The sequence below is a fragment of the Oncorhynchus gorbuscha genome, unplaced genomic scaffold (genome assembly GCF_021184085.1).
Source record: "Oncorhynchus gorbuscha isolate QuinsamMale2020 ecotype Even-year unplaced genomic scaffold, OgorEven_v1.0 Un_scaffold_2281, whole genome shotgun sequence".
NCBI lineage: Eukaryota > Metazoa > Chordata > Actinopteri > Salmoniformes > Salmonidae > Oncorhynchus > Oncorhynchus gorbuscha.
This window is the reverse complement of record NW_025746836.1, coordinates 51344-74515: the sequence shown is the minus strand read 5'-3', so window position 1 is coordinate 74515 and position 23172 is coordinate 51344. Positions and strand designations below refer to the sequence as shown.

At 43.8% G+C, this 23172-nt stretch overlaps 2 protein-coding genes across 3 annotated transcripts; both read left to right on the top strand.

The window, feature by feature from the left end:
* The first annotated feature begins 1579 nt into the window (after positions 1–1579).
* Positions 1580–9190, top strand: LOC124025547 (ceroid-lipofuscinosis neuronal protein 6 homolog). Of its 2 annotated transcripts, none has more exons than XM_046338931.1 (9): positions 1580–1950; positions 2086–2167; positions 3294–3411; positions 5233–5331; positions 6132–6320; positions 6569–6624; positions 7003–7125; positions 8091–8376; positions 8904–9190. In XM_046338931.1, exons 1-8 carry the CDS (start codon positions 1944–1946, stop codon positions 8359–8361), a joined length of 945 nt encoding a protein of 314 aa, XP_046194887.1. In that variant the 5' UTR covers positions 1580–1943; the 3' UTR covers positions 8362–8376; positions 8904–9190. The 2 variants fall into 2 exon arrangements, with proteins under 2 accessions (XP_046194887.1, XP_046194886.1); XM_046338930.1 differs by having other exon boundaries at positions 8840–9190.
* A 767-nt stretch (positions 9191–9957) lies between these two features.
* On the top strand, positions 9958–22313 carry LOC124025548 (calmodulin-like protein 4). Its single transcript, XM_046338932.1, has 5 exons — positions 9958–10065; positions 10150–10180; positions 10538–10678; positions 19214–19402; positions 21745–22313. The coding sequence occupies exons 1-5, from the start codon at positions 10063–10065 to the stop codon at positions 21840–21842; spliced, it is 462 nt and encodes a 153-aa protein (XP_046194888.1). The 5' UTR covers positions 9958–10062; the 3' UTR covers positions 21843–22313.
* Positions 22314–23172: the final 859 nt, after the last annotated feature.

Below are 23172 nucleotides of genomic sequence, written 5' to 3'. Positions count from 1 at the left end.
GCATCATCCCTCTCATCCTTCTTGTCACTTAAAAGCACAATGTTGGTGAGGGCCTTCATTACGTCCACATATCTGTATCTCTGGGTGGCAAGGGACTCATATCTAGATGACCAGCGGGGGACACAGTCCTTTCAGAGTTACATTTTCTTTTGCTGATGCCAAATCAAACATACCACTCAATATTGACCATCTCTTTATGCTACAAGGTGTAGAGCAGTATCATAAAACTGTTTAATCTCTGGCACTGAGAGCCAGGTTAAGATTGGAAGCTGTGCAATGCACATAAAAAGCAAGCTTCTCTTTTTCAGATATTCTGGCCTGCACACCCGACTAGACCCCGTTCATGTTAGCCGCTCCATCATACCCCTGCCCACAACATTTTGAAATATCCATCCCATTATCCTCTTTGCTGCCCAGGATTTTATGTTGAAAGCTGCTGATGTGTCAGCAGTCTCCAGAAATCCCCGAAACGACTCTGTGATGGTCAGATCTGTGGTGACATTATTTGCATCCCTTATCACGCTCACATAGCGATAAACTTGACTTCTGGTCTACTTTGGATACATCCGGTGTCCCTAATAATAGAAACAAAAATGGGCTTCCTGCATCTCTCCCTGAATGTCACACTTCACTCGCTAGACTCAGATATAAATCAGCTCATTTTGGATAATGACTGAGATAGTTAACGGATCCTGCAGCGCGTTATAAAATGTATTTCAGAACTGGGTCGTAAAATGACAGCAGTTCAATTATACTGAGAGAATTCCAACTGTTGGCCTGCCCTAGCTTTTCACAGTGCCATCTGAACGCCAAATTACATGATGCAAGTGTGAGAGTTACATTAACTATGCGCTCCAACAACTGTCACCAGAAATTTTAAAAGGCCGTCTGTCCCACTTCCATCTGTTTCCTCAACCGCCACGATTCTAGCCTCGCCCTGCTCCTCTTCCTCCTCGCCCGGGCCGATACCTGACAACCTGTATCCTCCTCTGTCAAAGTTGCTTCTTCTGGCACGATGGAACAGCTTGGCCTTGGCTCACTTGACCTGCTGAAATCTGTTGCTGGTGATGACAAACCTACATCCTTTTCTGGTCCCACTACATTGCTTTCTGCTAGCAATGGCTGAACTTGAACTGCATTTGAAAAAGGAATCTAATTTAACTAATTTTGATATCTCCTTTGCGTTCTCATTTTTGGCCTTCTTCTTTGGGCTCCACTTTTCTGTTGATTGCATTGCTGATTATTTTTTAATCCGTAATTTTCTATTCCCGACTTTCTCTTTATTTTTGATAGCTAGCTCAACTATTGCTTAAAACAATGACAGAAACAACAACGCTTTGGAGAGTATTTGCACAATGAATCCCAGAATGCATTTCATTATCTTAACACGGTATTGAAACTATTGAATATTATGATTTACTTAGCTAATTAATTTGATTTATTGTCATCAATACACTAAAATATCATGCTTTTGTAGTGGCAAAAATAAATTTTGTTGGTGAAACCATCAGTGGGATCATTTATCATATAGCTTAAATTAAAGAAAGATCTTCTTGTCAAATTGTAAACGTGATGGACCCGCGTCAACAGTGCTTTGGCATGGTGGGGCAGTATTCAAATTACATAGGGGGCCCACAGCACTGCACATCCGGGCCCAGACGAGGCTATTTTTACAAGACGAAGGCTGGAACACAGCTGGTTGAATAAGACTCTAAATGGGATAGGAAAGCAGCCAACAGGAGAGTGTGAATATTGCCAGGAAATAGAGACCGTGGGGCATGTACTGACACAGTGTGGGTAGTATCAGAGGGAACGAGAGAGACTGACATCCAGTTTGAGGGAGAAGGGGATACAGGAAATGAGTTTAAAGAGGATATTGAGTCGAACGTCATTAGATACAGTCCCAAATATTTTGTTATCTTATTTTTAAAGGAAAACGGGACATGGCAGGTAAGATTTACAATAGTATCTGTCTTTGGGCCACACTCCAGTACAGTAGGTGACGGTAATGCACCATAAGGTTGGATGCCAACCGCCAGAAAACCACAGCAAAGAAAAAAAATAAGTGGCGTATTTTCGTTGCAGGATTGGAGGACATCGGGAAGAGAATGCAAGCTGCGGCACGGAAACGTCAAGGCAATGCACCTCGGTCGTCAACAAACCCCAGGTTTGAACAGTTTACTTGTGATTAACGTGTTTATATCATCGGCAAGTATTTAATGTGCCCATCTAGCGGGCCAGTGGTTGGAAGGCACCGTGCATGTCGAATAGTCTCCCTGATAAGCCGAAGTGTCTCAGGCATTTGTCTATCAACGAAACGTAAACTATAAAGACTAGGCTACTGTTAGCGGACTGTTAAGCTATTGTTATCACGTTACCGTTTCAATAATAGTTCATTCAAATACAACCACCGCCTGTTTGTTCATTGCTGTAAGACAGGGTTCTCCAACTGGCGACTTGGCCCACGAGTGTTTTTATTTGTCCCAAAAGCTTCGGGTGCTTTTAAACATGTGTACAAGGTGAGCGTTTCATAATTTAAATTAATGTTAGTATTGACCTAAGGCGAATTGATCTAGTCAGAGCTAGATTCCACAAAGCCTGGTCTCGGGTCCACTCTGTTGAAGTCTATCAGAAATCCTCCTTCACCGTGGAGTTTAGTCCGCTAGGCTACTGTCAGACAGTGTCAGTAGAAATATACTGTAAAGGCATATCAGTCTGCCACTCAAAACGGCCCCTTATATTCTAAACTAGGTTAGTTATTGCCTGTGCTTGCTGGCTGAAGTTCTTCTTGCCTTGGAATGTGCTCATGGTCAGTGTCATGTGACCAAGGACAGGGAAGTTGTCAGCCTGTAATGCTTTCAAATGATGGCTGCTGTGAAGGTTGTCAAGCACAGCTATACAATACAGTGTATATTGGCTTTTATATTGCCCATTATTTGCAGAGAGTTAGGAACACATGGGGCCTGTACAAGGAATGCATTGGACTGTGTATAGACTGGCAAACAGCCCACTGAATAACATGCATCTTATTTATTTACATGACCTCGTCCACTGGCGTTAACCTCGGAGGTAGATCAAGGCCAACAACACAATAATAGTGATGAATAATACAGTAGGCTACATGAACAGAAAGATAATGACAATGTTATTCATGTGTATTTATATAGGTGTAGGCCTACCACAGCACTGTTGTGTTTCTACATATTGGCTAATGTCTTCTTCATACATTGTCATTCTGTATAATGTTGTTTTGGAGTTGGAATTCATACTTCATAATGTGTCTTTCTCTAAAGCCAACCAGAGTCCAAGCCAAAAGGGTCATCAATGAAGAGGCCACAGTTCCACTTTGACCTGTGGTTCTATCTCACAGTACAAAACTGGATACTGGACTTTGGAAGGCCCATTGTAATGGTATGGACAACCTGCTGAGAGATTCCATACCAGGACAGCTTGAAAACATGTTGAGTATCTCAGGTTGTTCTGGCATTTGGGCTCCCGAGTGGCGCAGTGGTCTAAGGCTCTGCATCTCAGTGCTAGAGGTGTCATTAGAGACCCTGGTTTGATTCCAGGCTGTATCACAATCGGCCGTGATTGGGAGTCCCATAGGGCGGCGCACAATTGGCCCAGTGTCGTCCGGGTTAGGGGAGGGTTTGGCAGGGGTAGGCCGTCATTGTAAATAAGATTTAGTTCTTAACTGAGTTGCTTAGTTAAATAAAGGTTAAATAAAACATGTAGTGTGTGGAGTAGGGAATTACCAGGGACCTCACAATACGTTATCATCACCATGCTTAGGTGCCGATACGATATGTATTACGATTCTCACGATTCTGCTATTTGATACACTATGTCTGCTGTGGAGAGATGAGAGAACATGGGAAAATGAGTTTTTATCAGTCATGGAAATAAGTGCTGAAAACATGTTGGCTCACTATTTAAAAAGATGGAGAACAAGCTATAGGATGAGTTTTGGTGAATTAGATTTTTACATTTTTAAAAATCTATACTTGTAATCAAAGTATTGATATATTGCCCACAATAATATTGTGATATTTATTATAGCCCCTATCGTTAATACGGAGAATGTTTAAGTTCTGAAATTCAATTTGTCACATTAATTTATTCAACATAAAACTCATAAGTACCCTTTTTGATTTTCCTCATTGAAAGACCTTGGTTGTAATAATATACTCTATAAGTACATCACATTTCCAGAGTTGGTTGTCTGCTAATTTTGAAGTTATGATTCATTTTATTACCACCACCAACATAGTGAATGGGAAAATGGATTCAAATGGAACTCCCTCTGCTGGTGATTTGCTGAATGTGCAATCCTCAATGAGGGCTATGATTTATTGAAGACCTATGTCTTTTATAAATGGGTCATATCTTCTAAAGTACCAGAGAGCCACTCTAGAAATATGACCTGTTTTAAGAGTATATTGTTCCAAACAATGTCTAAAAATATGCTACATCAAAAAAGGTACATTGAAGTATTAATGTTTTATGTTGAATAAATGAATATTCAAGGCATATTCCATATTTTAAGGCACACTATAAGGCAGGCCTGGGCAACTCCAGTCCTCCAGGGCCTGATTGGTGTCACTCTTTTCTCCATCCCGAGCAAACACAGCTGATTAATCAAATCTCATTCTAAACTGAAGATCATGATTAGTTGATTATTGGAGTCAGGTGTGTTAGCTGGGTCTAGGGCAAAACTGTGCCACCAATCAGGCACTCAAGGACTGGAGGGCCCATTTGTAATGGTATGGACAACCTGCTGAGAGATTCCATACCACGACAGCATGAAAAAATGTGGGTATCTCAGGTTGTTCTGGCAATTGGTCTCCCGAGTGGCGCAGCGGTCTAAGGCTCTGCATCTCAGTGCTAGAGGTGTCAATGGCACTGAGATGTCTGGATCACCTACTGTTCATGGATCATAGGTTCTTACAGGAGGCACTTTCAACATGACTTTCAAAGAAAAAAAACATTGTGACGCAAATGTAAAAAGCATGTCTATATCATACTTCCTTCCAATTAAGTGTCTATGTGAGAATTGCCATAAAAATCTGTGATACCTAAAATATTTCCGGGCTGTTCTGGCGTGGAACTACCCTGCTACAATAATATATTTGAGTAAATATCAAAGTGTAACAAACAAATAGCCTTTGTTATAGCAGCATTGAAGTCTATGCTATGAATGCAACCCTGTGTTGTATCCATGATTTAATTCAGATCATTCTCCCTCTGGACTGGTTCCCCCTGAACAAGCCCAGTGCCGGAGACTACTTTCACATGGCCTACAATGTCATCACGCCATTCCTACTGCTCAAGGTGGGTGACTGTCTGGAACCACCAAACACAAACTGCAAGGCTGGTTGATACCGTTTGTTCACAATTGCAGTTGCCCTATAAGCTACAGTGACAATGAAATGTGTCCAAAATAATCGCTTTTCAATATGGAATAAATTAATCCGATTAATTTGTGATGCTCACATGCTATACTAAGTGCATGTGTGTGCATGCACACTGACTGTGTGTGTTTACTTGCCTGTTAATGTGTGTGTGTGTTAATGTGTGTGTGTGTTAACATGCCTGTGTGTGTGTGTGTGTGTGTGTGTGTGTGTGTGTGTGTGTGTGTGTGTGTGTGTGTGTGTGTGTGTGTGTGTGTGTGTGTGTTTACGTGTGTGTTGTGTTTACGTGTGTGTTTACGTGTGTGTGTGTGTGTTTACGTGTCTGTTAATGTGTGTGTGTTTTACATGTCTGTTAATGTGTGTGTGTTTACATGTCTGTTAATGTGTGTGTTTACATGTCTGTTAATGTGTGTGTGTGTGTTTTACATGTCTGTTACTGTGTGTGTGTGTGCGTGTGTGTTTACATGCCTGCTACTGTGTGTGTGTGTGTTTATATGTCTGTTCGTGTGTGTTTACATGCCTGTTAATGTGTGTGTGTGTGTTTACATGTCTGTTAATGTGTGTGTGTGTGTTTACATGTCTGTTAGTGTGTGTGTGTGTGTGTGTGTGTGTGTGTGTGTGTGTGTGTGTGTGTGTGTGTGTGTGTGTGTGTGTGTGTGTGTGTGTGTGTGTGTGTTTACATGCCTGTTAATGTGTGTGTGCTCTCGTCCCTCTGAGCAGCTGATTGAGAGGAGTCCCAGGGCCCTGCCTCGCTCCGCTGTGTACCTGAGCATCATCACCTTAGTGATGGGCGCCAGCATCCACCTGGTGGGCGACTCCATCAACCATCGTCTGCTGCTGAGTGGCTACCAGCTCCACCTGTCTGTCAGAGAGAACCCCATCATCAAAGACCTCAAACCTGCTACACTGGTAGGCTACACCTTTTTATTAGAGAAGATATACTTTGTTAGTCCATACGGGATGGAAACGTCTTCTGCTTTTCACCCAACTCCTTCCGATACAATATGACCAAATTCGGAAGATTCTAGTTCTGGGTTAACCAGGATGAATGAACGCATGGTGCCTGATAGAGCTGAAATGTATGCTGTTTCATATCAACCAACAACAAAAATGCTGTTGATATTGTTTGAACATGTTTCTTATTTGATTTATTTTAGATTGATTCGTTTGAGCTTCTTTATTTTTATGATGAACAACTGGGACATTTGATGTGGTATGTGGTCATCGCTTTTAATGGAATATTCTCTTCTGCTTACAGTCATAACTAATAAAAATAATAATAAAATAATAAAAATGTCAAAGTTATTAAGAAATATTAGAACAAGCAATATCAGAGTCTGGAATATAAATATGTATGTATATAATGGCATGGATAAACAATGACATTATGGACAGTATGTGGCTAGAAAAGGTGTGTACAGCAGCAGTTCTATAGGATGAGTCTTGACTAGAATACACTATATACATATGAAGTGGGTAAACAGTATGGAAACATTTTTAAAGTGACCACTGTTCAGTATTTGCAATGAGTTTGTAATAAGTTGACATGAACTAGTTTTCAACTGAGTTCTCTCCTTCTCTCTACCTCCAGGTATATTCCTTTCTTCATAATCCTCTTCCTCTACTTCACTGGCTGCTTTACTCACGTCAAAGAGGAGAAGACGATGCCCCTGTCTGGTTGGCTGCTACTCGGACCCAGTGCCCTCTACTATTGGTCAGTCCCCTCATTACTTCCTTCTATTATGATGATGCTAGTTTGTGTCTGGTTGGCTGCTCCTCGGACCCAGTGCCCTCTACTATTTGTCAGTTCCCTCATTACTTCCTTCTATCATGGTGATGCTAGTTTGTGTTGGGTTGGCTGATACTCGGACCCAGTGCCCTCTACTATTGGTCAGTCCCCTCATTACTTCCTTCTATCATGGTGATGCTAGTTTGTGTTAGGTTGGCTGATACTCGGACCCAGTGCCCTCTACTATTGGTCAGTCCCCTCATTACTTCCTTCTATTATGATGATGCTAGTTTGTGTCTGGTTGGCTGCTCCTCGGACCCAGTGCCCTCTACTATTGGTCAGTCCCCTCATTACTTCCTTCTATTATGATGATGCTAGTTTGTGTTGGGTTGGCTGATACTCGGACCCAGTGCCCTCTACTATTGGTCAGCCCCCTCATTACTTCCTTCTTTTGACTTGAGAAATGTTTTCTGAGCAAAGATTTGTAAAACTTTTTAAAAACATTTTATTTTTATTAGACATATAAGACTGTAAAAACACCAGCAATTCACCTCCAAGTGATTTTAATTTGGGAAATTTGTAGCAAGATATGTGTGATTGTATACAAATCTAAGCAAGTTTTTGAAATATCTGTTTGGGCTTCTTGCAATCAATTTGCAGTCTACAAATGATTTGTAATTATGTTCCGGTCCTCTGACCATCTGCTCAAGAAAGAAATTGGCCTGCGGCTGAATCTAGTTGATTATCACTGTCATAGAGGTTTGCTGAATTCTAATTGATAAATGTACTCCATTATGGGATAGATGTACTCTGATTTATGTCGTACTGAAAGTACCTGAAGTAGGGACATTTCACTGTGTGAAGCATGGCTCAACTCTAAGTATTTCCTTCTAGAAAGTGAAAGTATCTTGACTGCAGCTCTCACTTCTGTCCCTCTCACACCCTCTCAGGTACTTGGTCACAGAGGGTCAGATCTTCCAACTCTTCCTCCTCACCTTCCTAGCTATGGTAGCCACGGTGATCCACCAGCGGCATAAGGGCTCTGTCCCAGACGCCAATGGCCTCTTTCTGTTCGCCAGCTTCTCTGTCACCATGTTCCTGGTGGCCGTGTGGGTGGCCTGGCTGTGGAGCGACCCGGTGCTGCGTAAGAAATACCCCGGTCACCTGTACGTCCCCGAGCCCTGGTCCTACTACACATTACACGTTAAGGACAGCCACTGATAGGAGTGACAACAGGTGAGTGTCCAGTATGATACTAGTTTGTGTTAGCCTGGGTGTCAGTATGATGATACTAGTTTGTGTTAGCCTGGGTGCCAGTATGATGATGCTCGTTTGTGTTAGCCTGGGTGTCAGTATGATGATACTAGTTTGTGTTAGCCTGGGTGCCAGTATGATGATGCTCGTTTGTGTTAGCCTGGGTGTCAGTATGATGATACTAGTTTGTGTTAGCCTGGGTGCCAGTGTGATGATGCTAGTTTGTGTTAGCCTGGGTGCCAGTATGATGATGCTAGTTTGTGTTAGCCTGGGTGCCAGAATGATAATACTAGTTTGTGTTAGCCTGGGTGCCAGTATGATGATGCTAGTTTGTGTTAGCCTGGGTGTCAGTATGATGATGCTAGTTTGTGGTTAACAATTAGTTACCCAGGTTAGGTTTGCATGGAGTAAGGAAAGTTCTTATGAGCCGTCCTCCCATCACCAGCCTCCTGTGGAATGGACTAATACTGACTGAATGGATTCCATCAATATCTTGCATCCTGCTACAGATAAATGGTCTATCCGCTCCAGAATGACATCATCAGCAAGCGCCACATGGAGTGTGGATCGAGCACAGTTTTCTACAGTTGCACCCCACCACTCCCCCCATCCACAAGTCTACAGTATGACCATCTTACAGTATGCAATGTTACAGTATTAATTTAAAATGAGACAAAAAAATGAACTCAAAGAAAGGTCAGTGTTGGGTGTACTTGAACATCATTGTATTGCTTCAAGTAAGTTGTTTGAACAATTCAATATCAGATATTTTTAGTAATAAACGTTTTTTACTCCACTTTGCGTATATTGTGTTTATGAACTTTGAAGACATGCTTAATTGTACTTGCATATACTATATAACAGACATCATCATCAAGGTTACTCCATAATGAAGTAGGTCATATGTCTCCTATAGCAGATTTACATTTGACATTTCAGTCATTTAGCCGATGCTCTGACCCAGAGCGACTTACAGTAGTGAGAGCATACTGGTCCCCCGTGGGAATCGAACCCACAAACCTGGCACTGCAAGCACCATGCTCTAAGCACCATGCTCTACCAACTGAGTGGAATTCAGAGTACACGCCAGATGTAGTGGGGTATACACATACCAAATTATTATATGAAGTATTAGTACATGGCTGGATTGATAGACAGTGTCCTCTAGTGGTAATGTTATATATTGCAGCTACCTCAGGAAATGTATATATTATTCAGTGTCATCACTATCCTGTCATCTGTCCTTTCACTAGACATAAAATGGTATTGAATTGAAACGGGGAGTTCTATTAGTTGAGCAAGATCAATCATTCTTACGCCTACTTTTAATATAAACAAAGTTACTTATGTTAAAGAAGAATTTTACTTTTGTAATTAAACTATTATTTTAATATACTGTGACTTGTCTGCTAATGGCCACGCTGTGCAGTTTAACATATCCTGGTTGTCATATCAGATAATAAGGTAGTGACTAGTATCACAAGTATTTGATAGAAGAGAAAGGGAGAGGATAATATGATACCTTGGATCCACTATCTCAGTTTCCACAGCAACCGGTATTAAATAACATGTACTCTGTGGTGGACTTTGAACCGGCAGGCAGATGGGTGTGGAGACGGGTAAGGTAATCCATTGGTATTCCAGGAAGAGAGATCTCTGACTACAGACATGGTAAGAAAAAACAATTGAATTGTTTTGTTTACTCATTTCTGTACATGTTTAGGCCAATTCATGGTGTATTGTGTTTTTCCTCAGGCTAAATTCCTGTCAGGAACTCAGATCAACGGTAAGGTGTGCTATTTTGTTTGCTAGCTTTTCTTTTGTTGTGTGGGAGGTCACATGGGACATAAATGTCATTATTTTTCAATAAATTGATATTGAACAGTAGAGTAAAATGTTGTGACAAACTTTGAAAGCAATGGCATTTTAAAAAGGGCATTTTAGAAAATGGTCCCAATTGAGGTTAAAAGTATGATTTACTTATTTCTCTACACTTGTGAGACTAAGATTTTAATTGCCTCCTTGGAGAGGAGAAACATTGTAATATTCACTGTTTTTAGAATGGATTATCATGATTTGTTTTTTAGTTTCTTTTCACCCAGCACATCAGTACATTATTTGCCTGTTTTTCCTCTCCCTGTAGAGTTCAAGGAATGTTTCTCCTTGTACGACAAGAAGCGCAAGGGGAAGATTGAAGCCAAGGACCTGATCACAGTTATGCGCTGTCTGGGGACGAGTCCCACCTTCGGTGAGATCGACCGACACCTGCAGGTCCACAAGATAGGTACGCCATCAAGGGCCCCTCACTTACCCTGGGGACATCTCAGTAGTCTAGACTGACTTACCCTGGGGGGCATCTCAGTAGTCTACAGTGACTTACCCTGGGGGCATCTCAGTAGTCTAGACTGACCCTGGGGACATCTCAGTAGTCTAGACTGACCCTGGGGGACATCTCAGTAGTCTAGACTGACCCTGGGGGACATCTCAGTAGTTTAATGACTGACCCTGGCGGACATCTCAGTAGTTTAATGACTGACCCTGGGGGACATCTCAGTAGTTTAATGACTGACCCTGGGGGCATCTCAGTAGTCTAGACTGACCCTGGGGGACATCTCAGTAGTTTAATGACGGACCCTGGGGGACATCTCAGTAGTTTAATGACTGACCCTGGGGACATCTCAGTAGTTTAATGACTGACCCTGGGGGACATCTCAGTAGTCTAGATTGACCCTGGGGGCATCTCAGTAGTCTAGAGTGACTGACCCTGGGGGCATCTCAGTAGTCTAATGACTGACTCACCCTGGGGGCATCTCAGTAGTCTAGAGTGACTGACCCTGGGGGCATCCTAGTAGTCTAATGACTGACCCTGGGGGCATCCCAGTAGTCTAGAGTGACTAACCCTGGGGACATCTCAGTAGTCTAGAGTGACTGACCCTGGGGACATCTCAGTAGTCTAGAGTGACTGACCCTGGGGACATCTCAGTAGTCTAGAGTGACTGACCCTGGGGGCATCTCAGTAGTCTAGAGTGACTGACCCTGGGGGCATCTCAGTAGTCTAGAGTGACTGACCCTGGGGACATCTCAGTAGTCTAGAGTGACTGACCCTGGGGACATCTCAGTAGTCTAGAGTGACTGACCCTGGGGACATCTCAGTAGTCTAGAGTGACTGACCCTGGGGACATCTCAGTAGTCTAGAGTGACTGACCCTGGGGACATCTCAGTAGTCTAGAGTGACTGACCCTGGGGACATCTCAGTAGTCTAGAGTGACTGACCCTGGGGGACATCTCAGTAGTCTAGAGTGACTGACCCTGGGGACATCTCAGTAGTCTAGAGTGACTGACCCTGGGGACATCTCAGTAGTCTAGAGTGACTGACCCTGGGGGCATCTCAGTAGTCTAGAGTGACTGACCCTGGGGACATCTCAGTAGTCTAGAGTGACTGACCCTGGGGACATCTCAGTAGTCTAGAGTGACTGACCCTGGGGGACATCTCAGTAGTCCTGGGGACATCTCAGTAGTCTAGATTGACTCACCCTGGGGACATCTCAGTAGTCTAGATTGACTCACCCTGGGGGCATCTCAGTAGTCTAGACTGACCCTGGGGACATCTCAGTAGTCTAGACTGACCCTGGGGGACATCTCAGTAGTCTAGACTGACCCTGGGGGACATCTCAGTAGTCTAATGACTGACCCTGGGGGACATCTCAGTAGTTTAATGACTGACCCTGGGGGACATCTCAGTAGTTTAATGACTGACCCTGGGGGCATCTCAGTAGTCTAGACTGACCCTGGGGGACATCTCAGTAGTTTAATGACGGACCCTGGGGGACATCTCAGTAGTTTAATGACTGACCCTGGCGGACATCTCAGTAGTTTAATGACTGACCCTGGGGGACATCTCAGTAGTCTAGATTGACTCACCCTGGGGACATCTCAGTAGTCTAGAGTGACTAACCCTGGGGGCATCTCAGTAGTCTAGAGTGACTGACCCTGGGGGCATCTCAGTAGTCTAGAGTGACTAACCCTGGGGACATCTCAGTAGTCTAGAGTGACTAACCCTGGGGACATCTCAGTAGTCTAGAGTGACTAACCCTGGGGACATCTCAGTAGTCTAGAGTGACTGACCCTGGGGGCATCTCAGTAGTCTAGAGTGACTGACCCTGGGGGACATCTCAGTAGTCCTGGGGACATCTCAGTAGTCTAGATTGACTCACCCTGGGGGCATCTCAGTAGTCTAGATTGACTCACCCTGGGGGCATCTCAGTAGTCTAATGACTGACCCTGGGGGCATAATATATATGCCATTTAGCAGACGCTTTTATCCAAAGCGACTTACAGTCATGTGTGCATACATTCTACGTATGGGTGGTCCCGGGGATCGAACCCACTACCCTGGCGTTACAAGCGCCATGCTCTACCAACTGACTGACCCTGGGGGCATCTCAGTAGTCTAGAGTGACTGACCCTGGGGGCATCTCAGTAGTCTAGAGTGACTGACCCTGGGGGCATCTCAGTAGTCTAGAGTGACTGACCCTGGGGACATCTCAGTAGTCTAGAGTGACTGACCCTGGGGGACATCTCAGTAGTCTACAGTGACTGACCCTGGGGGCATCTCAGTAGTCTAGACTGACTTACCCTGGGGACATCTCAGTAGTCTAGACTGACTTACCCTGGGGGGCATCTCAGTAGTCTACAGTGACTTACCCTGGGGGCATCTCAGTAGTCTAGACTGACCCTGGGGACATCTCAGTAGTCTAGACTGACCCTGGGGGACATCTCAGTAGTCTAGAGTGACTGACCCTGGGGGCATCTCAGTAGTCTAGAGTGACTGACCCTGGGGGGCATCTCAGTAGTCTAGAGTGACTGACCCTGGGGGCATCTCAGTAGTCTAGAGTGACTGACCCTGGGGGCATCTCAGTAGTCTAGAGTGACTGACCCTGGGGGCATCTCAGTAGTCTAGAGTGACTGACCCTGGGGGCATCTCAGTAGTCTAGAGTGACTGACCCTGGGGACATCTCAGTAGTCTAATGACTGACCCTGGGGACATCTCAGTAGTCTAGAGTGACTGACCCTGGGGACATCTCAGTAGTCTAGAGTGACTGACCCTGGGGGACATCTCAGTAGTTTAATGACTGACCCTGGGGACATCTCAGTAGTCTAGACTGACCCTGGGGGACATCTCAGTAGTCTAGAGTGACTGACCCTGGGGGCATCTCAGTAGTCTAGAGTGACTGACCCTGGGGGCATCTCAGTAGTCTAGAGTGACTTACCCTGGGGACATCTCAGTAGTCTAGAGTGACTTACCCTGGGGACATCTCAGTAGTCTAGAGTGACTTACCCTGGGGACATCTCAGTAGTCTAGAGTGACTGACCCTGGGGGACATCTCAGTAGTCTAGAGTGACTGACCCTGGGGACATCTCAGTAGTCTAGAGTGACTGACCCTGGGGACATCTCAGTAGTCTAGAGTGACTGACCCTGGGGGACATCTCAGTAGTCTACAGTGACTTACCCTGGGGGCATCTCAGTAGTCTACAGTGACTGACCCTGGGGGCATCTCAGTAGTCTAGACTGACTTACCCTGGGGACATCTCAGTAGTCTAGACTGACTTACCCTGGGGGGCATCTCAGTAGTCTACAGTGACTTACCCTGGGGGCATCTCAGTAGTCTACATCTCAGTAGTCTAGACTGACCCTGGGGGACATCTCAGTAGTCTAGAGTGACTGACCCTGGGGGACATCTCAGTAGTCTAGAGTGACTGACCCTGGGGGCATCTCAGTAGTCTAGAGTGACTGACCCTGGGGGCATCTCAGTAGTCTAGAGTGACTGACCCTGGGGGCATCTCAGTAGTCTAGAGTGACTGACCCTGGGGGCATCTCAGTAGTCTAGAGTGACTGACCCTGGGGGACATCTCAGTAGTTTAATGACTGACCCTGGGGACATCTCAGTAGTCTAGAGTGACTGACCCTGGGGACATCTCAGTAGTCTAGAGTGACTGACCCTGGGGGACATCTCAGTAGTTTAATGACTGACCCTGGGGACATCTCAGTAGTCTAGACTGACCCTGGGGGACATCTCAGTAGTCTAGAGTGACTGACCCTGGGGGCATCTCAGTAGTCTAGAGTGACTGACCCTGGGGACATCTCAGTAGTCTAGAGTGACTTACCCTGGGGACATCTCAGTAGTCTAGAGTGACTTACCCTGGGGACATCTCAGTAGTCTAGAGTGACTTACCCTGGGGACATCTCAGTAGTCTAGAGTGACTGACCCTGGGGGACATCTCAGTAGTCTAGAGTGACTGACCCTGGGGACATCTCAGTAGTCTAGAGTGACTGACCCTGGGGACATCTCAGTAGTCTAGAGTGACTGACCCTGGGGACATCTCAGTAGTCTAGAGTGACTGACCCTGGGGACATCTCAGTAGTCTAGAGTGACTGACCCTGGGGACATCTCAGTAGTCTAGAGTGACTGACCCTGGGGACATCTCAGTAGTCTAGAGTGACTGACCCTGGGGACATCTCAGTAGTCTAGAGTGACTGACCCTGGGGACATCTCAGTAGTCTAGAGTGACTGACCCTGGGGGACATCTCAGTAGTCTAGAGTGACTTACCCTGGGGACATCTCAGTAGTCTAGAGTGACTTACCCTGGGGGCATCTCAGTAGTCTAGAGTGACTCACCCTGGGGGCATCTCAGTAGTCTAGGGCAGGTATTTTCAAACCCCCCAGGGGTACGTGCAATGACGTCAAGGGTACGCCAAATTAATTAGCACATTTTCAAACAGTCCATTTAGATTTTCCAACAGGGATATACATTTGGGTGAGTTTTTTTTGAGTAGCCTCGTTTCACTGCCAAAAATAAAATTAAACCATCTAGTGTTCAGCGAAATAACAACACAATGTCAAATACAGGTAGCCTTGTCAAATAATTAACATCCAATCACATTAACCGTTATCCAATCACATTAACCGTTATCCAATCACATTAACCGTTACTCTCTTGCAGGAATTCCACTAACAGTCCGTATGTAGCTACTGCTCATTCTGTTTGCTCGAAAATGGATTAATGGACAAAAGAAAGTACGGCCTGCGTCCATAGACACATACCAGCTCTACTGGTTGTACTGCTACTACCAGCAGTACTGCACCTGCACCTGTCGACGACACAAGTTGTTCTGCTTCCACGAGCACATCCAATGCTAGCATCAGTAATTCTACATTTGTTGTTAGACCAGCTAGCATCAGTAATTCTACATTTGTTGTTAGACCAGCTAGCATCAGTAATTCTACATTTGTTGTTAGACCAGCTAGCATCAGTAATTCTACATTTGTTGTTAGACCAGCTAGCATCAGTAATTCTACATTTGTTGTTAGACCAGCTAGCATCAGTAATTCTACATTTGTTGTTAGACCAGCTAGCATGGACACTGACACTTGTGAACCTTAGCCGGGAAAGCACCGAACAACAGACAGGGACGTTGGACCATCGAAGAGGCGCAAATATGACGAGAACTACATTGATTTGGGGTTCACTTATATTGGGAGTAGTGCCTTTCCTCAGTCACAGTGTGTTATATGTGAAAAAGTACTTTCTCACAACTCGATGAAAACTTCACTCTTGCGTAGACATTTAGAAACAAAACATGCCAATTTGAAAAATAAGCAACAGGAGTTTTTTGAGCGAGAATTAAGAGGACTTTCAAGTAGTAAGACATGTATAAAAGCAACAGATACCATTAATAAGAAAGAGCTAGAAGTGTCTTATATGGTGAGCTACTGAGTGGCTTGGACAGGCAAGCCCCATACTATTGTGGAGGAGTTAATTCTTCCTTCTGCCGCGGATATGACTGGGACAATAGGCCCAAAAACTATACAGACAATGTCTTCATCAAACAACACCGTTTCACGATGCATCAGTGACATGGCAGGAGATGTTTTGAAACAATTACTGCTTCGCATACAAGCCAGTGGCGGGCCTGGCATATGTCCGTTGTGTTTATGGGGGGTCAATTAAGGAAGACATCCTCTTCTGCAAACCACTGGAAACCAGGACAACAGGAGAGGATGTTTTTAAAGTATTGGACAGCCTTGTGACATAAAATGGACTTTGGTGGTCAAGATGTGTTGATATCTGTACTGACAGGGAGACATAGTGGAGTGGGTAACGCGCGTGTAAGTAGTTGCTCCCAACGCCACTGGAGTACACTGCAGCATCCACCGAGAGGCTCTTGCTGCCAAGGGAATGCCTGACAGCTGGAAATACTTTTTGGACACTACAGTGAAAATGGTTAACTTTGTTAAATCAAGGGCCCTTGAACTCTCATGTATTTTCTGCACTATGCAATGATATGGGCAGCGACCATGTAACGCTTTTACAACATACAGAAGTGCGCTGGTTATCAAGGGGCAAAGTATTGACACGTTTTTTTTAAATTGAGAGACGAGATTAAAGTTTATTCCCTTGTCTGACCGCTTGCATGAGTTTCTCACACGGCTGGCCTATCTGGGTGATGTTTTTTCTCGTTTTAATCATCTGAATCTAGGATTCTAGGGACTCTCCGCAACTATATTCAATGTGCGGGAAGATTCAAAAAGATTCGTTAACCATTTCATGCCCTGCCTCCAGTCCACATACCGATGTCTGAACAAGAGAGCCTCATTGAAATTGCAACAAGCTGTTCTGTGAAAATGTTATTTCATCAGAAGCCACTGCCAGATTTCTGGATTGGGCTGCGCTCAGAGTATCCTGCCTTGGCAAATCACGCTGTTAAGACACTGATGCCCTTTGCAACCACGTATCTATGTAAGAGTGGATTCTCAGCCCTCACTAGCATGAAAACTAAATACAGGCAGAGACTGTATGTGGAAAAGTATTTTAGACTGAGACTCTCTCTAATACAACCCAACATTGCAGAGTTAGGTGCATCCTTTCAAGCACACCCTTCTCATTAACCTGTTGTGAGTTATTCACAATTGTCAATGAACAAATAAGGTGTTATATGTAAGATGGTTAAATAAAGATCAAATGATTTATTATATGTGCCCTGGTCCTATAAGAGCTCTTTGTCACTTCCCATTAACCGGGTTGTGACAAAAACTCACACCCATTCTGTGGTTTAATAAATGTATCTTATAGTGGGTGTGTGGCAGGCTTACAATGATGGCAACATACAACATTTGAGAATGCACTGACCCTGGTGCTAGAGGGGGTACGCAGCTGGAGGTTGAATGTTTGAAGGGGTACAGGACTATAAAAAGTTTAGGAACCACTGGTCTATAGCCCTCAAACTCAACTCTGGACCTCAAAGCCCGCTCCACTGCATTTTTTCATTGTTCCCCTCTAATCAGGTAAAGCAGAAAACCAGCAGGCTCCGGACTGGGTAGGTTAAGAGTTGAGTAACCCTGGTCGAGAGTGACCTACCCTGGGGGGAATGTCAATAGTCTACAGCAAGTCTCTCCAACCCTGTATCTGGAGAGCTACGGTCCTGTAGGTTTTCACACCAAACCTAATCTAGCGCACCTGATTCTAATAATTAGCTAGTTAATAAGCTGAATCAGGTTAGTTACAACTGGGGTTGGAGTGAAGAGTAGCTCTTCAGGAACAAGGTTGGGAGAGCCCTGGTGTAGAGTGACTTACCCTGGGGGCATCTCAGTAGTCTATAGCAGGGGTATTCAACTCTTACCCTACGAGGTCCGGAGCCTGATGGGTTTTCTGTTCTACCTGATAATTAATTGCCCACCTGGTGTTCCAGGTCTAAATCAGTCCCTGATTAAATGGCAATGATTAAAAACCACAGTGGAACTGGTTGAGTTTGAGGGTTCTAAAGGGACTTCCTCTCCTTCACCATGGCCTGTTTAAAGGGCAGGGCAGATGAAGGAACAAGCAGGGAAGCGGAAGACATTAGAATATTGAGGCGGCTCTAGACACCTGTTGATCTAGCCATACTGTTTATGAATCGTAGTGAGGCTTTGGCTGTAAATTATTTAGTAGGCAGGCAAGCTGCTACTTGGGGGATGAGTAGAGGGAGAAGTTGTCACATTGAGTGTAACCTACACGTTAGCTGAAATCTGTCCCAAGCTTGTTCCAATTACATTTATTACATTAAAAAAATATGTATCTTCTCTCAGCTCTTCATAATTGCTGCACTGAAATTTTTAACCTGGGGGAAGTACTGAGAAATATTCAAACCAATTAACTGATTTGGTAATGTGAAAAAGGCTAGAACACGTTTGACTCAACAGGATTTTTTCCCATCAATCCCCAACTTCCCGATTTACAATATTGAACAGAATGTTTTTCTGAGAGTCAAAAATTTTGCCTGCTCTGTTACTCTGAACTTCATTCCCATTTGCAGTTCATTATTTTACACATTAAACAGACAGCCCAATTCTGATATTTTTTTCACTTTTTTTTTACCAATCTGATCAGCGCTGAAAAAGATGTGAAAAGATCTGATGTGATTGGTCAAAAGATCCATTAGTGGGAACAATATCAGAATTGGGCTGTCTGTGTAAATGCAGCCATATTGACACACTCCACTACCCTGGCGTTACAAGCGCCATGCTCTACCAACTGAGCTACAGAAGGACATCAGAATTGGGCTGTCTGTGTAAATGCAGCCATATTGACACACTCCACTACCCTAACAAGTTATTTTATTGAAGTAAGGAATAACCAACCATGCTCTGTACAGTTGTATGGAAATATACAAGTCGGCCATGTAGCAGATAACCAGTCACTTTAACAGCAGCATTTAGGCCTATTTTGGATCAATGGTGCCCTTTGCAGGTGATTAGTTCTACTAATATCCGTCCTTCTCCAGAAAAGAAGGGCGAGCTAGACTTCTCCACCTTCCTGACCATGATGCACCGGCAGATCCAGCAGGAGGACCCCAAGGCGGAGATCCTGGAGGCCATGAGGATGACGGACAAGCAGAAGAAGGGCTACATCCTGGCCTCGGAGCTCCGGGCCAAGCTCACCAAGCTAGGAGAGAAGCTGACTGATAAAGAAGGTAGCCTACAATGTGTTTCTATCACTAGGGGTTTTAGCTGTCGTGGATTAAGACAGGACTAGATATAATGCCTAATGGAGCCTCTATTGAAAATGCCGTTTAATGCAGGAGCAGTAGGTAGGCTTAATCTGGGTCCGGGAAACTGGCCCTGAAAGTGCAGCTCAACAGTCTGAATTGGCTCCTTCTTACAATCTCTTATACATCATCTGCACTGATCTGAACAGATGGTAGAGGTAAACAAAAACAAAAACGTCAAATATAACTGGTATAACTTTACCTGGTATTAGTTTATCAGTTCAGCTCTTTTAACCCTTTACGCTTGTACCCTTTACGCTTTACGCTTGTACCGCGCCAAATGTACGATACGTTTCCCTAAATTGCAATGTGAAATCCTAACACTTTCATGTCATATTTTATTACTTAGCTTGTCATGTTGGCAATAGAACAAGCTTTCACATGATTCCCATCTGACCCAGATTGCGATTTTCATAAAGGACCGTTCTTGGATTGCTTAAACAACAACCGTAATTGTGTGATTGCAGGGATGCAGGGTTGTGTTCCAAACAAAATAACTACACGTGTCCTCGCTCTAATTCCTCAACGGCACAGCTAGGAGCTCAAAAAGGCATCTTACAGTTGAAGCCTTTTCTTTGAGTCATAAAATTGCATTGACATTTCTTAGGAAATGTGCACACTTTGGAGAGCAGTTACACCTCTCTCTCAAACCTCTTATTGTTCTGTCTTGTGTTGCAACTACAACACATTTTACAGGAATATTATCATGTTACTGAATGTATCCAGAGTATTTTCACATTTTCTTATGAACAAATGTGGCAAAAAGTACATAATGTAAAATCCACATAAAATCAAGTGCTTGGATTCAGTCTTGTCAGGGAAACCGTTGTCCTCACCTGTTGGTCTAACGATCTCTAAACTGTTCCCTTTCAATTTGTACCATGCAAATGCATATTCTTTTCATATTTCTTCTGTAAGAAACATGTCAAGGTAGCCCTAACCAGTTCCATCCCAGGCTGTGTCACAGGCGGATGTAACCGGGAACCCCATGTTGCAGCGCACAATTGGCCCAGCATCGTCCGGGTTAGGGGAGGGTTTAGCTGGAGGGGGATTTCTCATTGTGCTCTATCGACTCCTTGTGGCGGGCCGGGCTCTGACACATTGGTGCGGCTGGCTTCCGGGTTAAGCAAGCAGTGTGTCAAGAAGCAGTGGCGGCTTGGCAGGTAATGTTACGGAGGATGCGTGGCTCTCGACCTTCGCCCCTCCCGAGTCCATTGGGGATTTGCAGCAATGAGACAAGATTGTAACTACCAATTGGATATAACGAAAAAGGGGGTACATTTTTTAATTATGTGGCCCTATCCATAGGCCAATTCACAGGAGTGTAAAGGGTTAAATGAGTGCAGAAACAAGGCCACTTTAGACTGTTGTGATGCCCCAAGTGACTCCAAGAGAAATTGAATTGCTATCTGTCCCAGTGGGTCAAGTCATCCTCTTTCTGCAGGCTCTAGTTTTGTCTAATCTTGATTATTGTCCAGATGTGTGGTCCAGTGCTGCAAGGAAATACCTAGTTCAGCTGCAGCTGGCCCAGAACAGAGCGGCATGTTTTGATCTAAATTGTAATCAAAGGGCTGATATAAATACTATGCCAGTCTCTCTTGGCTAAGAGTTGGGGAGAGACTGACTGCATCACTTCTTTTTATAAGAAACATTCATGTGTTGAAAATCCCAAATTGTTTGCATAGTCAACTTACACACAGCTCTGATGCACGCACTTATGCCACCAGGGGTCTTTTCATAGTCCCCAAATCCAGAACAAATTCAAGAAAATGTACAGTTTTATATAGAGCCCCTATTGCATGGAACTTCCATCTCATATTGCTCAAATAAAAAGCAAGCCTGGTTTCAAAAAACAGATAAAGCAACAATTTGTGGCACAACGCCTCTCCCTATTTGACCTAGATAGTTTGTGTGTATTGACATGGAGGCTACGTGGTGCCTTTTTAAAATGTATGTAGTTCTGTCCTTGAGCTGTTCTTGTCTAATGATGTTCTGTATTATGTCATTCTGTGTTATGTTTCATGTTTTGTGTTGAACCCCAGGAAGAGTAGCTGCTGCTTTTGCAACATCTAATGGGGATCCTAATAAAATACCAAACACCAAATGTGTCAACACATACATTAACTGATTCTTGTGTAAATTTGCAAATGATAAAACACATCATTTGAATGGAGTTAATTTTTTTACGTTTCTACCTGCTGACATACTTGTTGTTGGTCCCAGATCAGCGAATTAACATGAAGTTGTTTCCCCTCTAAACTTTGCAGTGGACGAGCTGTTCAGAGAAGCCAACGTGAAGTCTAATGGCAACGTGCACTACGAGGAGTTCACCAGGATGGTGACACTACCGTCAGTGGATTACTGAGGGACAGGAGGAGATGACGTCCTTTATGACAGGGAAGCATGGTCACAGCATGGTACATCTTAAAAGCACCATGATACACTGTGTCCAGAGTTCAGGTACTTGCTAAGGCCTGCATATAGGCACTATAATCTAGCACCGATAACAAAGTGCTTTGAACAAGATCCTTTCTGACTAACATTGAAAAACAAGTTTTGTTCCTAAAAGAAAACCCAATTTCAACTTCAGTTCTCTGGTGAAGTTATCAATGTGCTGTTTAAAATTCAGCTTTTCTTCTAACCAATTCCCAAGATACTTATAGGTTATCAGTTTCCTGACTTTTTAGAGTTGAAATGTGCAAGTGACTCCATGTGTTTCCTTTCAAAGAGAAAACCATTTCCTTGCACAAGTTTAAATTCAAACCGCATCAAAAGCCAACTGTAAATCCTGAAAAGCCTTCAAGATGTACAAGAATAAATAATTATGTCATCAGCATACGGTCTTCGCTGTATCATTTATATGCATTGTAAAAAAGGATCCTTTGAAGCTCAGATGTATCACCCTCTGTGCTACACACTGTATGCTGTCAGAAAGGTCGTTTTGGAACCAATCCAATGCTTCAACACTTAAACCAACCTTTTTTTGTCAGGGATTGGTCAACAAAGGCCTTTGATAAGTCAATAAAAAATTAAACACAGTGATGTTTCTTGTCCTGAGCATCTAGGACATCACCTACAACCTTAGTTACTGCAGTAATTGTACTTGGCTCTAAAACCCGACTGGAATTTAGATCAAATGAGATATTATACAGAAAGTCTTTCAACTGTGAGTTCAACCAGCTTTTCCAAAGATGTTTCCAGTGCAGACAGTTTACAAACGGGACTATAGTTATCCAACGTTATCCAATTGACCCGCACAACACATTGCCTGAATAGATCAATCGACCAAGATGTATAAGGGTGACGTAAGCTGCTTTCCAGACTTTTGTAATCGTATCACTCGCCAATTAAAGATTGAATATATGCGTGAGAAGGACAGCAAAGATATCTGCACCAATTTGGGGAAAATAAATGTTACATTGGTCCGGGCCGGTCGATTTCTTAATATGAATAGATGTGAGTGTCATTAGGATTTCTGAAAGTGTAATCTCGGTCAAATGAAGTAGATAAACGTAGGCCTGCTTCCGGAGTTGGCAACCTTCTCAAACTCTCTATATGAACGAAGAAAATACACATTCAAATATGCGTATCTTTATTTATAAAGTACTGTCTACTTGCAATCCATTATATCGTAGCAGTTACAGCTCAACTTGTGCGGCCTTACGCATTAAGTAATCTCCAATAACGCATTGAAT